Raw genomic sequence first — 21,913 nt, forward strand, 5'->3', positions numbered from 1 at the left:
GATTTGTTTTTTTAATTTTTAAAGCAGAAATTAATGAGATTGAGTCTCGTTAGATACCAGACTGATTAATGATGAGTTTATTTGCATACAAAAATATTTGAGTCAACTTTGCTTAATGATTGAAAAAAAAATCTTTTCTTTTTTTTAATATAATAAATAAAAATTAATAAAGATGTTTGATGGAAAAAAATACAGAAAACTTCGGCATAACGTACCATGTGTTGTTGTAGCTTACATTTATGAGGGACTAACCCAAACAGAGGAAGTGTGTACTAGTATTCATTTCTTTACTTTTTTAATTTATTCCATATTAATTAGTCTATTCTTAATTTGCTTTTTATATATTTGTGTATCCTGTTATAGAGAAACTAGTGCAGTTATAAGATAAATGATGTACATTGAAGTATATAGTGGGAGGGTCTGGATGGGGTTTGAACTAAAAGAAGAGAGAAAAATTGGTCAATACTACAAATAGAGGAAATTATCAGAATTGATAAAAACGAGGTGGTTAGATAGAAGGAGGTGCTAAAATAGGAAGAATTGAGGAAAACGAGGTGCTTAGAAAGGAAGAGGTGCTGAAATAGGAAGAATTGAGAAAAAACGAGGTGCTTAGATAAGAATTAAGAAAAAAACTAGGTGCTTAGAGAGAAATAATTGAGAATAACAAAGTGCTTAGATAGAAATAATTGAATATAACGATGTTCTCTTAGATTTGAAGAATTGAGAATAACGATGTGCTTAAATAGGAAGAATTGAGAAAATCAATGTGCTTAATTGTGAAGAATTGAGAATAACGAGGTGCTAAGTTAGGAAGAGGTGCTGAAATAGGAAAAGTTGAGAAAAAAGTGGTGATTAGATAGGAAGAATTGAGAATAACGAGGTGCTTAGGTAGGAAGAATTGAGAATATAGATGTTCTTAAATAGGTAGAATTGAGAATAACGAGGTGATTTTAAAATAAAAAGAATTGGGAATAATGATATGCTTAGATATATATTAAGAATTGAGAATAATCATGTGCTTAGATGTATAGGAAGAATTGAGAATAACGAGGTGCCTAGATAGAAAGAATTGAATTGAAAATACATTATAACGATGTTCTTTATTAGAAAGAATTGAGAAAAAGGAGATGTTTATAAACAGAAAGAATTGAGAATAACGAGGTGCTTAGATAGGAAAAATTGATAATAACGAGGTGCTTAAATAGAAAGAATAGAGAATAACGAGGTACTCAAATAGAAGGAATTGAGATTAACGAGGTGCTTGAATAGAAAGAATGCAGAATAATGAAGTGCTGAGATCAGAAAAATTTAGAAAAAAAACAAGGGGCTTAGATAGAAAGACTTGAGAATAACGAAGTGCTTAGATAGAAATAATTGAGAATAACGATGTTCTCTTATATTGGAAAAATTGAGAATAACGAGGTGCTTAGATAGGAAGAATTGAGAAAAACTAAGTGCTTAAAAAGGAAGAATTAAGAATAACGAGGTACTTAGATTTGAAATTTTGAGAATAAGAGGTGCTTAAATATGAAGTATAAAGAATAACGAGGTGCTTAAATAGGAAGAATAGAAAATAACGAGGTTCTCAAATAAGAAGAATAGAGAATAACGAGGTCCCCAAATAGAAGGAATTGAGATTAACGAGGTGCCCAAATATATATATAGGAAGAATAGAGAATAACGAAGTGCTTAGATAGAAAGTTTTGAGAAAAACGAGGTGCTTAAATATGAAGAATAGAAAATAACGAGGTCCCCAAATAGAAAGAATTGAGATTAAAGAGGTGCTCAAATATATATACAGAAAGATTAGAGAATAACGAAGTGCTTTGATAGAAAGTTTTGTGAAAAACGAGGTGCTTAGACAGTAAGGATTCAGAATAATGAGGTGCTTAGATAAGAAGAATTTAGACAAAACTAGGTGCTTAGATAGGAAGAATTGAGAATAACGAAGTGCTTAGATAGGAAGAGGTGCTGAGATAGGAAGAATTGAGAGTAACGAGATGCTTAGATAGGAAGGATTGAGAATAACGAGGTGCTTAGATAGGAAGAATTGAGAAAAACTAGGTGCTTAGATAGGAAAAATAGAGAATAACGAGGTGCTTAGATAGAAAGAATTGAGAATAACGAGATGCTTAGATAGGAAGGATGGAGAATAACGAGGTGCTTAGATAGGAAGAATTGAGAAAAACTAGGTGCTTAGATAAGAAGAATTGAGAATAACGGGGTGTTTTCATAGGAAGAATTGAGAATATATGGCATAATTTATATAATTATAAAGCTTTTTCTTGAAGGTTTAAACCAAAATATGTTTGTAAATCAATGGATGTTTAAATAGCCGGTGACAAACTCTTATAGATAGTTATCAAAGGTACCAGGATTTTAAGATTATTAGAGCTTTATGACATAAAGGGGCCTATATAAAAAGGTGTTCTTCATATTTGTTGGTTCGGCTTGTTTGCGAATCGTTTGCCGTCTCATAGATCATAAATGTATATAGCAAAAAAGTATTAAAATTGTTAAGAAATGAATGCTTCTTTTTGTAACTTTTTTGTGATGTAAAAGCGTTGACCGAAGTACATTTTGTATGAAGCGCGGAAGCGCTTCATTCTAATAATGTGCGCACGGTCAACGCTTTTGCAACCCTATGAAGTTACAAAAAGAAGCATTCAATACTTGTTATTACATTTGTTAGCTACTAGGATCATGAAAACACGAATTTTATCATTTATAATTTTTTTTTTAAACAACCTATGCACTTTATTGTGGAACCTCGTGTTATCATGATTGATAAGTTTTATTGTGTAATGCAATTGTGTAAGGAATAACACGTGATGTGTAGTTAGCCAATCATAATAACATATTATAACGAAACATACTTCTAATGTCATTATGAACAAATAAAGACAAAAACCAGTCTGATTAAAACCAGCCCCCATCATGCACTTGTGTTTCAAATTTTTTGTCTTGTAAACTTTTTCTCTTGATCATATTGATAATTCTATGGTGGCATGTAAGTGACATCGACTTAACAAGATAGCAAGTTAATTCATCATGATATTTTCATTATCAAGTCGACTACGCAAGATAATAATCATGCTAATTTGACATTTAGCTATACACTTTAGTTCAATAACGGACCCGCTATACACGGGTATACATAAATCAACGCTTGTCAGCCAAAAGACCCGTCAATAAATAATACAAGCACACGAACAGTACTGGATCGCCGAGTAGGTTATCGCATGCATTTGTTGATAGCAATTGTTATTGTTATGCGCTTACTTTTCTGCATTGACTAGAGGTATTTAGGGGGGGTGAGATCTCATAAACATGTTTAACAACGCCGCATTTTTGCGCCTGTCCCAAGTAAGGAGCCTCTGGCCTTTGTTAGTGTCTTGTAATTTTTAAATTTAGTTACTTGTGTACAATTTGGAGTTTATAATGGCGTTCATTATCACTGAACTAGTATATATATTTGTTTAGGGGCCAGCTGAAGGACGACTCCGGGTACGAGAATTTCTCGCTGCATTGAAGACCTGTTGGTGACCTTCTGCTGTCGTCTGCTCTATGGTCGGGTTGTTGTCTCTTTGACACATTCCCAATTTCCATTCTCAATTTTATTGATAAAAAAACATACAAACGACAAAGCAGCAAACCGACCATTGTGGGCCTCTTGACCATTAAAACTCTCACCAAGTACACGGATCGAAATACAGTAGAAATGTGTCGGTCTATACGTCACCTTCGTGTGGGTATTCTCTGCTCCTAACTAAAACGAGTTATAAGGTTGAATCAGCTGAGGACGGACACGTATCAGTTAAAAGAGGGGCGAAAGTTACCAGATGGACATTCAAACTCATAGATCGATAATAAACTAACATACAACGCCACATGTGGCTAAAAAAGAAAAAGACAAAGAGACAAATATAATAGTACATAAGACACAACATAGAAAACTTAAGACTAAGCCACACGAACCCCACCAAAAATTGGGGGTGATAAAAACATCAAACAGAGAGGATTCTAATTTAATGTCAAATATGGCAGAATAACATATTTTGTTATTTCATATTTTTTTTTATTGAAACAAGGAAAAAGAGCATACATTTTATTTTTTCAAATTATCTTTCTTGATTTGGCGTACCATCCAACTGTCCAAATATTTTTTTTCTTTAGTATGTATCTCAGGGACTGTCCACTGTGGTCTTGTAACATTTGATGCGCCTGCAGATGGAATTACTTCACCCGGTAAACTAACATCCATGTTTGAGGTGGCTGCAAACATTATAGACATATTTGTTCTCACACCCTTCGATGCTTTGTTGTGTCTCCGTTTTCTGTTACCGGACAACAGTTTATCAGCGTCTTTTTCAAATTTAGAAACACATGTCTGTATACCTATGATGGGCTGGTTTTCTTTGCCGACTTTTGTTTCTTCTCCTGTTCTCTGAATGTAGTGTTTACGATTCGATTTATCTCTTGCGGAAGGTAAGTCCTCGTCGTTGAATTCAACAATATCGAGAAGTGGTGTTGAACTCTGATCTACACAGGGCGTGTTAAGTTCCGTTTGGCAATTTCTTTCTTCCGCGGAGAGATGTCTGCTCTTATTCTTATTATTTCTTGGAATAATTGCCGTGTTGCTTATAACGCTTGACACAGAACGTGATCCTGGTTCATTGAAGGGTACAACTCTGTTCTTATTAAATATATATCTCAGTCTCAGAACAAACCTTGCCAAAGCAAACTCTTTTCCTTGTTGGTTTCTGTCTGAATTTCTTTTTTTCCCACAAGTAGCTCCCATTTTTTATTCTTCAGTGTGTTCGTCGTTAATCTCAGTGTAATGAAGCTTTGCGCGATCCCGAAATGCTCGCTGTTGCTGCACGCTGACGTCGACTGCATTGTTGCGTGCATGACTATATACAAAGGATGCGCATGCTTGTTGACGACTGGACGGCCGACAATTGACGGGAAACGATGAAAGATTCTGTGATTAACAAAATACTACAAAACAACAATTTAGATTGAAATTAAGTGATTGAGCAGGCGCCCTTCCATTAAAAGGGGAATTAAGATATATCAAATGAAAAAGCCATAGCAAGTTTGTTTTCCCTATGTATGTCCAAACGCTACGGTCTGACTCTTTTAGCATGCAGCAGCTGCAACGGCGATCCTTTCGGGATTGTCCAAAATTCTGTTGGATGAGATTAACGATGTAAACACTGAAGCATAAAACATAGAAGCTATACTTGTGTGGATTTTTAAAAATATTTTTAGAGCAGAAATTTATTAGATTGAGTCTCGTTGAAAACCAGAATACTTTGATGATGAGTTTATTTGCATACCAAAATATTTGAATCTACTTTGCTTAATTATTGAAAAAAAGATCTATTTTTTTTTAATATAATGAATTTATATATATAAAATAATAAAGGTGTTTGTTGGAGAAAAAATACAGAAAGCTTGAGCATTACGTACCATGTGTTATTGTAGCTTAGATGTATAACAAGAATTGAAAATACGAGGTGCTTAGTTTGGAAGAATTGAGAAGACGAGGTACTTAGTTTGAAAGAATTGATAATAACGAGGTGCTTAAATAGAAAGAATTGAGAATAAGGAGGTGCTTAGATAGGAAGAATTGAGAATAACGAGAGGCTTAAATAAAACGAAATGAGAATAACGAGGTGCTTAGATAGAAAAAAATGAGAATAACGAGGTGCTTTGATAGAAAGAATTGAGAATAACGAGGGGCTTAGATAGAAAGAAATGAGAATAATGATGTGCTTAAATGTATAACAAGAATGAAGAACACGAGGTGCTCAGTTTGGAAGAACTGAGAATACGAGGTGCTTAGTTTGGAAGATTTGAGAATAACGAGGTGCATAAATAGAAAAAATTGAGAATAAGGAGGTGCTTAGATAGAAAGAATTGAAAATAACGAGAGGCGTTAATAGAACGAAATGAGAATAACGAGGTGCTTAGGTAGAAAGAACTATGAATAACGAGGTACTTAGATAGAAAGAATTGAGAATAACGAGGGGCTTAAATAGAAAGAAATGGAAATAACGAGGTGCCTAGGTAGGAAGAATTGAGAAAACCGAGGAGCTTAAATAGACAGAATTGAGAATAACGAGGTGTTTAGATAGAAAGAATTGAGAATAACGAGAGGCTTAAATAGAAAGAAATGAGAATAACAAGGTGCTTAAATTGGAAGAATTGAGAATAACGATGTGCTTATATTAGATAGGAAAAATTGAGAATAACGAGGTGCTGAAATAGAAAGAATTGAAAATAACGAGGTGATAAAATAGAAATAATTGAGAATAACGAGGTGATGAAATAGAAAGAATCGAGAATAAGGAGGGGCTTAGATAGGAAGAATTGAGAATATAGTAAATAAAGAATATGGAAAATAATATAACACTCCAAAGCGCTTTTCTTGTTTTGTTTTCATCAGGAACGTTTTATATTTGTAAAGGTAGGGATGTATAAACAACCGATGGTCGACTCGTTTAGATCTTCATGGCATAAAGGGGCCTATCAAAAGAAAAATGTCCGCCAAGTTGATATGTCTGTTATGCCTTCTCCTCGTGTATAATATAGCAAAAAAAATGGAAGCAAATATAAACAAAAACCAGTCTGATTCAAAAGCCCCCACTTTACAGTTGTGTTTCCAATCTTTTTTCTAACTTTTTTTCTTAATACGGCAGTCATTTGGTTATGTTTAAAGGGCATTGGCTGTCGGATGCATGGTCACCGATATGGTTCGAATTCTTATATTTGATTTATAACATGCTAAAACTTATATCCAAATATTGAAAAGTCTAAAATAAACAATATAAATGGCATGGGATTGATATGGATCATGATTTCGTGTGTATTTTAGTCTAGACCTCATCTAATTAACTATCGAGGTAACCTCCGAAGACTGCAGATGATTATATAAGCGATACAAACATGAATTAGTAGATATAAATACATTGCAGATAGCAAACATTCGTACAAAAAGAAAGTGACTCTTGCTCGTCATCCTCATAATCCAATCTTAAAATTGTGGAAAAGGCACACGAGGGTCTAGATGGGGTCTTAATAGAGAATAATTAATGGCCCGGGGTTATACTAGCTAGTACTATAAAAAAAATAAAAAAAAAATAAAGGAAAGACAAACTAGGTTAAAAAAAATAGAGAGTAATTGAGTGCTAAAAGTATTAAAAAAGTTAATAATGAGCAAAAACTATAAATAATCGATTTTTTTTTAAGAAGGACCCCTCCTATAAACTACCAGACCCTAAAACATGATTATCATTATCCTGATCATATCGAATTAATGAAATATCAAAGCACGTACATCGTAGCAGCAGGTTGGTTAATTATAAGAGGATTACGTACATGTTATGTGCTTTATGACCTATTCCAGTGACCTATAGCTGTAACGGGATTATAACCACATGTTTGCAATTACTGGCCGAAAGTTTATCCACTCATTGTCTCAATAATTGGACAGGAATACTATACAGAAATGCACTATTTTTACGGGTAATTACAATATATTGTACATTTAATTAGTGTTAAAACTATACATTGTTTGTAACTGAATACTAAGACTATGGCCCCAATTAATTTAATACAACAATATGTGATTTTAAAGTGTAAATTTCATTTAATTTGCTTTTTAGACTTGTCAATTCACTGACGACGTGGCTAGATATTGTCTGTTGAAATAGAACTTGATATCTTATCAATAATGAAATTCGCAGACGGAATCCTGTGTTTCCCACTTATGATTCAGTAAAACACAGGGCTTCGTTGTCAGTTAGGTTACACGATATCGAATGGCATATCTTCCGATTGCACACTTGTACTTTGAATCGAGTTACATCGGAATATGTAATAAAAAATGGGACCTTTTTTCTGTTTTCTTGTAATTTTTTTTATAGGAAAACGTCAACATACGGACGTTGTGAGTTGATAACTACAACCAAAAATCTGTTCCACAATATGAACTATATTATGTCGATCCCAGCTGACACCAAATTTCCGAGGCTGATTTAACAAACTTGACGACAGTGTCAAGATAAAACTACAGACAACCACTCTCCAGTTCTACAATCACATCATCGAGCCGTGGCAGAGTAAAAAAAGTTTTTCGTTACTCTATTTCTCCGGAGACATATGAGGCCTCCTCATGGGATTTTTGATTATTTGATTACTTGACCGTTTTTATATATAGTGATCAGTTGATTACCAGACGAAATATTTCATGATTATTTGATAATCAAGAACTGTGTTTTGTGATTATCTGATTATTTTGTTTGAAAAAAATATTAATGATTATGTGATTATATTGGCAAACATTTGTGATTGTGTGATTACGTTGACACCCCCACGAAGGGCCTCACAAATGTCTCTGATTTCTCAAGTCCATTGAGGCAATTAAGTAATACTTTTAGAAATATTTTAAAAGTGCAAGATCGAATTGAAAGCAGAAATAACTGTGAAAAAAAGGTTTGCTCCGTAAGTCCAATGTTTTATCTTTGAATAGTTTAATTGGTTGCAAGAAGTCATGCATATATCTGATGGTTTATTTCTGCGGTATTTCGGGTGCCACTACTCTTTTGAAGAATCTAAGGCTGTGCATGTTCACAACTTTTTTTGGCTATATACGATGTGTGCGTCTCTACAAAAAAATAGTGTTATTTGATAGAAAGGACAAGGTTAAAATTCCCTTTAGACCAAACATGGCCATGAATTTCAACTACATCCTAAAACTTCAAAATGAACATAATTTTATTTGTAATGGATCTGCTTGTATTTCAAAAGCCTTGTGACAAATATTTTAAACATTTTTTTTTTTCATTAATTAAAACACATTTTTGGGTTTAATCCACCATCATCGGCCAAGTTTCTACATAAGAAAACACTGTAACAAGTCCGGAATATGACAGTTCCCGTTGTTATCCATTCGTTTGATGTGTTTGAGTTTTTGATTTTTCCATTGGGACTTTCCTTTTTTAATTTAAATTCACCTCGGAGTTCAGTATTTTTGTGATTTTACTTTTTTCCTTAGATTCCAACATGTAAATTTTGGATATATATTGTAAAAAAAAAAAAAGGATTTCGCACATTTTTCTAACCAACAATCTAAGGAAATCCTTGGCCGCAACCTAGGATCCAAAATGTTCTGTAGCCAAATGTTTCCAATGATGATATCGAATCCCTAACCACAAACACCTTTTGGCCAAAGTAAATTGTGTAAAAAACGGTAAAAAATTATCCCGGTCTGAAATGTGTCCAAAACCACTGAACACAAATATTGCATACTTGAAAGGTAATTTCGTCGTTATTTTTTATGTGATGTGCGAAAAGGAAGATATTTTGTAATAATAGTTTAATATTCCACAACTTTTTCAATGTGAAATTTGTCATTATGTTGCAAGTTGTCCTGATTACAAAAAAAACTATCAAACTCTTAGGGCCAAATTTAAACCATTGTGAACTTAATCCTTTGCCATCAAAAAGAAAAGAAAGAAAGTTACAATCCAAGTCATTAAGGGTTTTTCATATAACAAAAAAATTAATTTATCGCGCACGGAGCTGTTTGGGATGATGTATTTTTAGCAAGTTCGATATTCGAAATTACCAAATATTTATGTCAAACCGAAACTAAAGAAAAGCTTGTCAATATCAGATATGTCTAAAATATTTCCTAGATCAAGTCACACTGGATTCATTTATATTAAGTTATATTCTTGATATAGTATATTGAAATTTATGATTAAGACATAATAATCTTTACTGAATTCGAAATCGTCACTAAATTATGAAAATCCGTAATTTATATTGACCGCACCAAATAAACTGTTTCCCGTTGTTTTCTGATCTGTCACTCGATATTTTTGATTGCTGATTAAAATCTAATGTCATTTAAATCTCCAGCCATATGCAAGTTAATTACAACAAGACATCTTATGAAGACTGGTTGGCCAAAAGTTATGTGAAACAAATGAGTGGAAATCAGCACAATAGACAGGCCGCGACGTGGAGGAAACTCTACCTCAGCAGGGCCAAGCTCAAAGCATCAAGTTCTACGTCAGCATTACTGTCAGGATTCGCAATGGTAAGAATGGAACTAAAATATATGTTTGTAGCTTTTACGGATTATTTTTTTTACCTCAATGAGAAAATCGATTCTTTACCGTATGGCAAATGTTACAACTGCATTTTGATCTGACGTGACTTAAAAAATTATTTATCAACGATAATATGTGTTATGATCTGTTATGTGAATAAGCTTGCACTTGTACAGATATAGTCTATTCTAGTACAGTTAGTGTGGGTTCCTGGTGTAGTGGTTAATACTGATGGCTACAGAGCTGAAGGTCCAGGGTGTCGTTTCTGCCTTGGCCCGAAGTTGGGTGCTCGAAATCTCAGTACATCAGACACAGGGCTGATTTTTACCCTCCTATACACTTCACTGCTTCCCAAAGTTTAAACTTGTATGGGTACTTTTAGTCCATTAATTATGAAGTCTGGCAAGGCTACGAAGGCGTCCCAGAAAAAAAAATAGCCTCTACGAAGGCGTCCCAAAAAAACAATAAAATAGCCTTGCCAGACGTCATAATTATTTGGACTAGGGACCTGGGTAATTTGAGCCTCAGTTGGTCAAAGTTGTTCCCTCCTTTGACATTTAGATCAATCTTCTGATATTTTTTCGGTTTGTCTGGTTCCACCAATTGTCCCTGTGGTTCTCTCCTAGTATATCGGCTTCCTCCACCTAAATAACAGAACACCTGGTGTCCTAGCAAGTTCCCTTTGTGTTGGGGTGGGGATTGTCCTAGTAAAAAAATGTTGTATATATATGTTAGTGACACATCTCCATCAACACAAAAGGGAGTGTACACAGATTCAACTGTACCCTCACAGATCTAGAGGGTTAAATGGTGGTTTCTTCTGATAACAAAGGAATTTACCGGTGCATACATATATATTTGTTTAGGAGCCAACTGAAGAATGCCTCCGGGTGCGGGAATTTCTGGCTGCATTGAAGACCTGTTGGTGACCTTCTGTTGTTGTCTTCTCTATGGTCGGGTTGTTGTCTCTTTGAGTTTTAACTTTATTATTTTAATTCAATAGAGTTGATTACATTTCTATCAATTGTTTATTAGAGATGTTGAAATATATTATATATATATATTTATTATATATGTACAACTCGTCTAAACATCAACCCAACAATGTTAGATCTGTAAATTTGCTTTCGCAAATTTTTTGTTCTTCCCTTACCATGCTTATCGGGATTCCAACCCATGCTACTGAGATATCGTGACACCAAATCGCCTGCACTGTAGCCATCCCGCTAGACCACACGATACATGTATATAATATATATTAAAAAAACATGGAAAATGTGAATTCTTTCACAAAACGGTAAACATCAATGCAAGCCTTATTTAAATACATAAATGCTGGTACAGAGTTACTAGTTCTTGACATAATTAAACAGGTGCACCACGTTTGGTAGTTTCACCTTTGTCCAAATCTATGAGAGACTTAATGTCTTCCAACAGTCTAAAAATTAGAATATTTAGTTTCTGTTGAAGTTCTCATAATGTTAGAAATTTAAAATTTGTGAGAGGAAAAATCAGAACTCAAGAAATTTGCAAGTTAAGTGACACATGTTTTATTGGATGAAAGAAACTGGTATTCCCATGAATTTTTTTATAACAATGTGTCTTTGTAGATGTTTTTTTGAGAATTTTCTTATTTTTGACCATGCCTGATGGGGAGTCCGAACAGTCAGATGAGGAAATTATGTTTCTATATCATTTATATTTTAGTCATCATGACAAAATTGAGCAAGTAAACGACTTCAAGATTTGTTAATTTTTAGCTCACCTGTCCAAAAGGGCCAAGTGAGCTTTTCTCATCACTTTGCGTCTGGCGTCCGGCGTCATACATTGTCGTCGTCTGTTGTTGTTAGCTTTTACAAAAATCTTCTCCTCTGAAACTACTGGGCCAAATTAAACCAAACTTGGCCACAATCATCATTGGGGTATCTAGTTAAAAAAATGTGTGGCGTGACCCGGCCAACCTACCAAGATGGCCGCCATGGCTAAAAATAGAACATAGGGGGTGAAATGTAGATTTTGGCTTATATATCTGAAACCAAAGCATTTAGAGCAAATCTGACATGGGGTTAAATTGTTTATCAAGTCAAGATCTATCTGCCCTGAAATTTTCAGACAAATCGGACAACCTGTTGTTGGGTTGCTGCCCCCAAATTAGTAATTTTAAGGAAATTTGGCAGATTTTGGTTATTATCTTGAATATTATTATAGATAGAGATTAACTATAAACAGCAATAATGTTGAGCAAAATAAGATCTGCAAATAAGTCAACATGACCAAAATTGTCAATTGACCCCTTAAGGAGTTATTGCCCTTTATATGTAAATTTTTAGGAAATATTTTCCACTGTAACTACTGGGCCAAGTTCATTATAGATGGAGACAATTGTAGCAACAAGAATGTTCAGTAAAGAAAGATCTACAAACACATTATCATCACCAAAACACCATTTTGTCATGAATTTATGTTTCCATTGTTAATATGCACATAGACCAAGGTGAGCGACACAGGCTCTTGAGAGCCTCTAGTTAAACTTATCTCTTGTTCCCAATGTGTCCTTGTTTGATGTAAATTTTGAGAGTTTTCTTTTATTGCTCTGATCAAAGGATGAGTGTCATATGGAAATCTGGTCATTTTTATTTTTCAATTGAAGTTGAAAAAATAGGGTAAGTCAATGATTATTGATAAGCATTGTTCGATCTTAATGTCATGGAAATTAATTGGCCCAGACCCCTTGGTCATTAGCCATTGTCTCTTGTCGTTGGAACTCTTTTAACAGACTATATCTGTATTTCCCCCTAGTTTGTTTGCCTTAAATTAAAAGAGAATAAATGCTTTTTCCCCTGGAGAAAAATCCAAATTTGAAAAAAATGGCTTTAAATTTTCCCAAAAGACAACTTTTTTCACAAACAGTGCAGTCTCAGTAGTAATTGTGCATGAATACAAACTGAAAAACACTCATTTATACATTTGTCATGCCTACAATAACTATATGTGCAGCTTTGATGGTCTATTTATGTATCATCACTGAGACAAAAAGGGGTCTTATTTCAAAGCAGGGTTTGTCACCGTCACTCTTGAATGGGGGTCTGCAAATTCATGGTTTATTATAAATTTCCCAATTTGATAAAAATGACGCATATTTTCCCAATAAAAAATGTTAGAGGTAGTTTTGAAAAAAGCCAACAATATCACTGCGGCCCCCTAGAGACAATATGAATGTTTCTATACTGAGGACATCATTATATTTCCTTAGCTCATGAAAAAGCTGTCAGGACAGTCATAATCAATGTGAAATGTGTCCTCAATGTTGTAACAATAATAATAAGATAAGAATGACAATACTTCATTTAAATAGACTTACATGGTTAGCTATACAACTGATTTTCCTAGAGGCCATAAAAAACCAGCTTTCAGCCTTTCACATTGTGAAGTTAATATGTGAAACCTTCAGGGTTGTCACTAAGGCAAGTTCAAAATTTGCCTAGACTATCATTTTGAAAGATAATATAATGTTATATCAACTGAGTGAGCACAAAAGTTGTCATTTTTAATGAAAAAAGTATGAAAATAAACAAACTTGATGTAATTTCCTTGTTCCATTTTGTCATGGGGACTGAAATGGACTCACTATGGCGAAAAATGACTAGTCTTTGGACCGAGACTTCCGTTCAAAATTAATTATTGAGAAACACCCAACCTTGCAGATGCTGAACTATATATTTCATTCAAGTTTAGAGAGATTTTGAATATCTTGGTACTAAGTCTTTCAATTCTTTTCCCCCTGGCATTATAGACCTTGAGATGTTTTTGACTTCATCAAACTCATCAGTTCATACATTTATGTCACGAAACTATAATTCAAGTCCATGACTAACTCTGGTATAGACCAATCAATTATTCTCTTCTTATTTGAAGATAATTTCTGCCATGGGGAGAAAAAGTATTTTAAAGTTAATGTCCTTCTGTTGATAAAAGATTCAATGACATATTTATATACATGTACGTACAATATATTTGGATACCGTTCAAGATTTCATTTGCTGCTGTAGGCCTATTGTAAACATTCATACCTTCATAAAAGCATGTCTTTACAGACAGAAACTTTTAATTTATTTATCCAAATTAACTGATATATACATGTATATTATGTTACAACTCATGTTACATGGTAAACTATGAAACATATTTACTTTGGGAATGTCAGATCTTTAAACCTGAAGATATTCAACTTGTACAAAAAATGTAGATTTTTTATTGAATTCGGCTAATCTCGTAACAATAAACTTAAGTTTGGGATACAATTTTGACCATTCGTAGAGTCGCAGGACTTAATCTCTAAATTTAAATGTATTCACTTGATATTATAAAGTAGGGTAATATTAAAGGTAATTTATATGCAGAAAGATAAATAAATCTGTCCTACATCTATAGACAGTGATATTGTCATAGATAAAATGTTTATAATTAAAGTAAAGATTTGTGCATAATGTCCAGAGGGCATGGCGGACAAAGTAGATTGATGTTATAAGTGACCATTGACATAGGACAGAATGGATTGATGTTATAAGTGACCATTGAACAGGTGTTTGCAGGTGTGTTATTTACCTGTCCAAGGGTCTGTTATACCTACCTTTAATTAGTGAAATTGTCATTGTGTATAGTGATTAATTAACTGTTAATTGACAAGTGCAAATTATAAACAATTTGTGAGAGCCTTGTGGAAATTCAAATATAATGTCAACAAGAAATAAATAATATGTCTGCTCAATTTATCTAAAATTGACAAGTACTAAATGGAAGAAAATGTTGGAGTATTCTGTGTTGAACTTGTATGTGTGCTAGTTTCTCACTAGTTCTCAATGGATAATTATTCATATGTAAATATGATATCTGTATGCAGTAAACATTATAAATAAAAAGATTTTTTTATGCAAATGAGAAGTTTATTTAACAATATCAAATATTAAACGGATGTTATAACTTAAAGCATACAGTGCATCATAAATATTAGGATATTTTGTATGCAAATGACAAGGTTATTCATCAAAATCAAATATTATAACGAATATATATTTAATAATATAACTTTATGCATATGCAGTGCACCAATTTCATATCATCTGTATTAAAAGGCATAATACAGTACATGTACCTCAAAAACTGGTTGAGGAAATTAAACTCTGGTCAGAAAAATATTGTACAGTTTTTTGGGAAGGAACTACTTAATAGATATACATGATAAATGGAACATTCACAGTTTTGGTAGTGTAAACGGATATTGAAAGTGGTTGAAATATATGTATGTATGTCATGTAGATAAAATATTACTGGAGCATGTATTTGCATACATAGTACATGTACTAATATCAATAGATAAATACATGCAAAAGAAAAACTTATCTTATTGATTCCGAGACAGATGGTTTAGAATTTACCATTTATGACTTTGAATAGGAATTATAATGAAGAATCATTTCTCAGGAGATTGAACTTTGACTTGATTGGACTAAAGAGGTCATACAACCCTCTTTGATTGGATTCATTCATGTCTTGTGATTGAAAACATTTAATTAAATGTTTAAACTGTGAATTGATTTTTATAAAATGGCCAAAATGGGAATAACTAAAGAAGGAAGAAATTGGTTATATTTGCATCATAGTAAAGCTAGACTAAAAGCTTCTAGTCATACATCCTCACTCTTGGCAGGATTTGCTTTGGTAAGTTTTTAATAAGTTTTCTACTATTTTTTCAGCAGGGATCTGACACTTAATTTGTGAGAAATACAGTCCCACTGCTTATTCAAATTTAACTTGCACTGCCTAGCTCATAAGTTTGTGTTTTCCTTCCAAAGTTATCTCAGTCTTTATGATCAGATATTGAACTTTCAAAGGATTAGGTCCAGTAAGACCCATTTTTGGCCCCAAAATATACCAGTTTTACAAAATTGTTTAGGTATTTGGTTAGATTCTGTTGGCCTATACTGGCTGTAGAGATGATATTTTAAAAAGCCCTAAAGCAATTTTACAACCACAGGCTGCTAGACCTGTGGCTAAGAGTTAAGACTGTAAGCTAACTTGAAGATTTGTCTTATAGATGTTTATTTTTACATTCTGTCATTGGATTGACATTTTCTCAACATCTCAATTTTGTCTTTTTGACTCAAAATGGGAGACATAGAGATGCTTATAACACTGAAAGCATTTAAACTATTTGTTTTAAGCTATATATATATTAGAGGGTTAAATACCTTGATTCTTTATACTTGGTTAATACAGATGCCTTATGTTATGAAGTTTCTGAATAATATTTTTCCATTATCATTGACCTCATTTTCATTGCTCATTGTTGTTGTTTTTTTTACCTTAAAATACTGAATTTCATGAATTCTTCTCTTATTTACTTGTGTACTAGCTATCCAGGTGGCCATCAGCTGTTTTTCGGTCTTTGGTTGGGTTGTTGTCTCTTTGACACATTCCCCATTTTCATTCTCAATGTTACATATAGTATACTGTAACTATATTTGATACATGGGATCATTGTGAGATACATTATTTGTTGACAATCTGAACATAGACCCTCCATGATGATCCATTTTTATTTAACTGACTACAAAGTACTGTCAGTACACAGTGGCAGATCCAGGGGGGGGGGGGTTCCGGGGATTGGAACCCCCTTTTTTTGGATGATCAATGCTTTTGAATGGGGACATGTGGTTGGAACCCCCCTTTTTAAAATGGCTGGATCCGCCCCTGGTACAGTACTGTAATTTCAGAAATAATTGTGTGCAATTTTTAAAGAGTGGACAAAAATGCTAGATTAATTATTTCGATTTCAGGAAAACCCGAAATGAAATATACATGAGGCATCAGAATGCAAATTCTTATTATTGCTAAAATCACAAAGTAACAATTTAATTCACATTTATGAAAATCTTGCAAAAATTTCTGAATTGACAGTTACTTATTCAGATAAAATGTTGACTTTCCATGATGAATTTGATCAAACTAATTGTACCACTGATATTTGTTTAGTTTAAAATATTTTTAATTCTATGTGAATATAAACATGTGACAGTCTGATAAAATAATGACAGGAAATGTCAACCTGAACCTGAAAATGTACTCAGACTGTCACCTCTCTGGACATTTTTACAGTAACATATTACTTTGTCCATATAAATACATCAATTTCGTTTTTCACTGAGTGAATAGACAATACGGCCAAATCAAAATAATCTTATAAAAGTTTCAAAATCTTCACATTCACTTAAACCAACTAGAATAAAATGTTAACATATAATTGTTATCACATACAATGTATATTTGGTCCTCTACTGACGAAGTTGAAGGTGACTTTAGGTTTGCTGTCTGTCTGTCTGTCCATGCATCCTTAAGTACGGCAAATCAGTTTTCCACGATTTTTTTCTTTCTTCATGCTTTATTGTTTTATCATGAAAAGTTACAGATCAAGTTAGAATTTTGTTCTGGGCTGATGATAATTGATTTTGTGCAGAGTGCCTACAATTGTTTACATCCACTATATTTGAACTTTGGTGGCTTGTTGACTCATTGGCAATCATATTGAATCCTAAGATATATATACTTTTGCATGAAATAAGGGAGATAATTTGCCAGTGTTTCAGGAAAACAACTGACAAAAAACCCATAATATTTAAATAAACAGACAATTCTGCCTTCATTAACTGGTTTTTAAGATTCTAAAAAATGCTTTCAAAATATTTGTGTGAAGAAAAAAGTGTTAATTTTATATGAAATGACTATAGGAAAATTTTGTGTGGGACAACATTTCTATTGTCCATGCATTTAATTCACTCTGAGCAGGAACAGCTTGTAGTATTTCAATGATATTTAGTATGCAGTTCATGCTATATTAGTATTGGCACATTTCCATTTCTATTTCCATCCAGAATATATATATGGTACCTCAGTTCATTCATACCAGTTGTTTATGCATTGTATTTCATTATTATGTACATTGTACTATCACCTCTTCACATATACAAAGTAATTAATGAAAAATAATTATTGGCATTAAATTAAAAATAATAATGAATTAGGAATAATTTTGTTTGTAAAAGGTCTCAATGTTGTGTAGAATAGGTCACCCAAAATAATACTGTTTTGTCAAAAGTACCTGGTGTTTTTAAATCCATTTGTAGTTGGTATGAATGCTTTAGTTGTTCATTCATTAGAAGAAAAAAAAGTTTGAAAATTGTATGGTGCACAAAAATTGCACATGGAGAACTCACGTAAATGCACAGCTCAATTACAATTATCTAATTTATCTTAGAGAACTTTTATATAATAACTGTACTTTTCTTTTGAATATTTGAGGAAGCCTTCTAAATGTATATTATGAGTTCATAAAAGATTAAAAAAGATTAAAAATTTTAACAATTGAGCATTAATTGTAGCAGTGGGTATTACAAAATGTCTACTGTTTATACCAAGTTTAAATTAGTATCATATGAACTATATGTATATAGATTTTGTATTTTTTTTAAATAGGGTTTATAAAGAGTACTGATAAAACAGTGTAATACATGCATTTGAAATATGAAAATGAGGGTACCAAGATTTTGAAAGGTGGGAAAGGAAGGGGGGAACAAACAAGACAAGCAAAAAAGTATATGCATTATTTGGTACACAAATCAATATAATCAAATGCTAATGGGAAATAAGTATACTAAGTATTGAGACTGTTTTAATGATTCACAATTTATCCTTTAAACCCTTCCGAAATCACACATCCCCCAGCGGTGGATTCAGAAAAGGGGGATTGGGGGTCAGGGGGTTGGAAATTCCCCTTTTTTGGGACGATCAATGCATTTGAATGGGGATATTATATGGTTGCCCCCCATCCATCTCTCACCCCCTTTTATCCTGGGTTGGGACCCTTTTTTTAAATAGTTGGATCTGTCCCTGTTCTCCAAACCTACATGTACCTGCTAAAAAAAAAACTGCACAATTAAGAGGTTTAATATTAGTACATTTTTTACTTTAGACACAGTAATTTCATATTATTTCACAGACAATTTATTGTAGCATCACATCATAAAGTTTTATCAATTTGTTTATAAATGCATTTTTCTATTTTCAGGTTGCTTTGGTAGAAATACAGATTGAAGAAGATGTATCACCAGCTCTTCTGATAGTGTTTAGTGTGTGTACCACGTTACTTGTTTCTGTACATCTCCTGGCCTTGATGATTAGTACATGTATCTTACCAAACATTGAGGCCGTCAGCAATGTACATAATGTCAATGCTGTCAACGAATCTCCGCATGAAAAAATGAATATTTTAATTCAAATGGCGTGGGCATTTTCAACGGGACTTGGAATATTATTGTTTTTGACGGAAATAGTGCTAATATGCTGGGTCAAGTTTGACGTGAAGAAAATCGGTAACAATAAAGGAGCAGCATGGGCGTCGACTGCTGTTGTCATTCCTGTGGGAGTTATTTTCATAATATTTTCATTCCATTTTTATCGACAATTAATTTCACATAAAGTTGAACAGAAAGCTAAAGACATAGAAGAGTTAGCGAGACTAGCAAATGATATAGATATGAACAACCATAACAGTGGTGGCATACAAATTGTCTAAATCTATTTTGTTATTATACATCAATTTTGTTCTTGTTATTCGTTCATGCAAAATTTATTTAAGAAGGCATAGTTTAATATTGTATGATTATCTCCCCTTATTTGTAGATGTTCGGTACCTTGTAGCTATGGTTACATTTGTGTAGTATGATAGTACTACATGTACTTTGCATTATTCATTTACATAACTTTTTTCCCCATTGTAACAGGTCTGAATCGTTCTTTTGGTAGGAAAAAGATTTCAAAAGTTCAGTGTGCAAAAATAATTTGTTTTTGTGTTTGTGTTTTTTCCGATGGAATCTTTCTTAGAATCCTCAAAGTTTTAGGGAATTTTTTGTTCGAATTTTTAATCATGTCCAGTAAGTTTTTTTGCTCTTAATTTCCCCATCAGATTTAAAAGCACCTTGTAAAAATGTTGCATTATATTTATCTCAAGTATTTCAATACTGGATATGCTCAAATTAGAAAATGTCTTTTAAAAATTAACATGAAATGGCTAACATATATAATGTCAGGTCTTTTGTGCATTTTATTTTCTCAAGTTTCTGTAAAAAAATATGTTATATTTTGTACATGAAATATTTTCACATTTTGCTATATTCTTCATGTTAATGTCCTGGTAATGAGGGGGAGGACAGGGGTAAGGGAGACAGGGAGAAAGGGGGTAGGAGAAAGGAGAGGAAGGCTGGGAGAAAGGAGAAAAAGTTGGAGAAAGGAGAATTTTTTTTAATTTATCTCAAAAGGAGATGTTTTATTCTAATGGGAGAAAGGAGAACGGGAGTAGGAGAAAGGAGAAGAGGGGTGGGAGAAGGGAGAAGGGTACCCCCCTGTCCTCCCCCTCGGTAATGTAGAAGACATTTTTAATACTTTTTTACTGATAATGTATAAATGTTTTTGTAATTTATTATGATGTCTTTGAACTTTTAAAAATTTCAACTGTAAAAGAGATTTAATACAAATTGAGATATTGATATTAAGGATAATGATCTGTTTACTCAATTATTTGAGACAACGAAATAGGATGTGATATACTAATCAATTATATGAAGGAGTTAGATGTTGAGTCAGTTGAGGCATTTTTCTTTACCTTTTAAATATTTTATTCTCATATACATTTTTGTTAAAATATAGTTCAAGTATGAAGATTAAATTTTAAATATTTTTTTTACTATAGCAAACAAGTTAATATCTTTATTCAAACATTATGACAATGCCTTTTGCTTGCCAAACTTTCCACTAAGTTTGTATATGTGTTTTTCTTTGATTATAACATCCAACACATTTTTAAAGCACTAACTCAAATTACACTGATTTTTAAGAGTTGAAGATTTTTTCAGACTACAAAATGTTTATGACAAGTGGGAAGAACTTTTTTTATAATTTCATATCTGTAAATAGTAAAATATATTCATTTTTACCTGACTTAAGGACCAGTAGAAACACTTTTTATTGGTCATGCTACAGTGATTCATATATAATCAACAAAAGGGAGACGGCCCGTGCCTCCTGCTCCCCTGAATCCGCATCTCTTTGAAGGATTACCACCAGTAAATAAATAGCATAGCAATGTGCAATGTCCTTAATAGGAAAAAGCATTCCAGAAATTGATCATTTGCTGTCTTCAAATGGGAGACAACTGGTGTTAGTTTTCAATGTCATTCTCTGTTAAAATAATATTTTTCTACAATTATTTGTGTATGTATAGCATCAACTGTAATTTATTTGATTAAATGTTGTAAATATTATTTATTTGTAAGTCTTAATACATTTTCTGTAAGACAAGCATCCTGACTGTGACAGATTGTACCTATTAGGTGGCATATTCTTGTTCACATATTTCTTTCTTTTATCTAATATTTAACATTAGATGTCATGGACGTGGCAAACTCTGACAGATCTGTGATTTAAGCTACTTCATTAAAATTCTCGTTTTATCATATTCATCTTACTTTTGTCTAAAATGTTTCCAATTGAACAATGATTTTTTTTCCAATTTTCTCCTGTTTACGATAAAAAAAAATGTAGGAAAAAAAATTTCATTTGAGAAGTTTTATTTATATAAACTTCTGATATGACTGAGAAGTTATAAAATATTATTCTTTGAAAAAGGGAAGGTTGTATCATGCTCTCATGTCACATCTATTTATTTAAAAACGTCT

General features: G+C 32.8%; 1 protein-coding gene across 2 annotated transcripts; it reads left to right on the plus strand.

The window, feature by feature from the left end:
* Positions 1 to 9,829: 9,829 nt before the first annotated feature.
* Positions 9,830 to 21,693, plus strand: LOC139527264 (calcium release-activated calcium channel protein 1-like). 2 transcript variants are annotated; one of them, XM_071322605.1, is made up of 3 exons: positions 9,830 to 10,114; positions 19,249 to 20,373; positions 20,606 to 21,693. In XM_071322605.1, the coding sequence occupies exons 1-2, from the start codon at positions 9,938 to 9,940 to the stop codon at positions 19,753 to 19,755; spliced, it is 684 nt and encodes a 227-aa protein (XP_071178706.1). In that variant the 5' UTR covers positions 9,830 to 9,937; the 3' UTR covers positions 19,756 to 20,373; positions 20,606 to 21,693. The 2 variants fall into 2 exon arrangements, with proteins under 2 accessions (XP_071178706.1, XP_071178708.1); XM_071322607.1 differs by lacking the exon at positions 9,830 to 10,114 and adding an exon at positions 15,383 to 15,845.
* The last annotated feature ends 220 nt before the right edge of the window (positions 21,694 to 21,913 follow it).

The sequence above is a fragment of the Mytilus edulis genome, chromosome 6 (genome assembly GCF_963676685.1).
Source record: "Mytilus edulis chromosome 6, xbMytEdul2.2, whole genome shotgun sequence".
Lineage (NCBI taxonomy): Eukaryota > Metazoa > Mollusca > Bivalvia > Mytilida > Mytilidae > Mytilus > Mytilus edulis.

Coding starts and splice junctions, on each gene's coding strand:
- LOC139527264 (XM_071322605.1), top strand. CDS start 9,938: ATGCAAGTTAATTACAACAAGACATCTTATGAAGACTGGTTGGCCAAA. Junction 10,115..19,248: donor TACTGTCAGGATTCGCAATG/GTAAGAATGGAA, acceptor TTCTATTTTCAG/GTTGCTTTGGTAGAAATACA.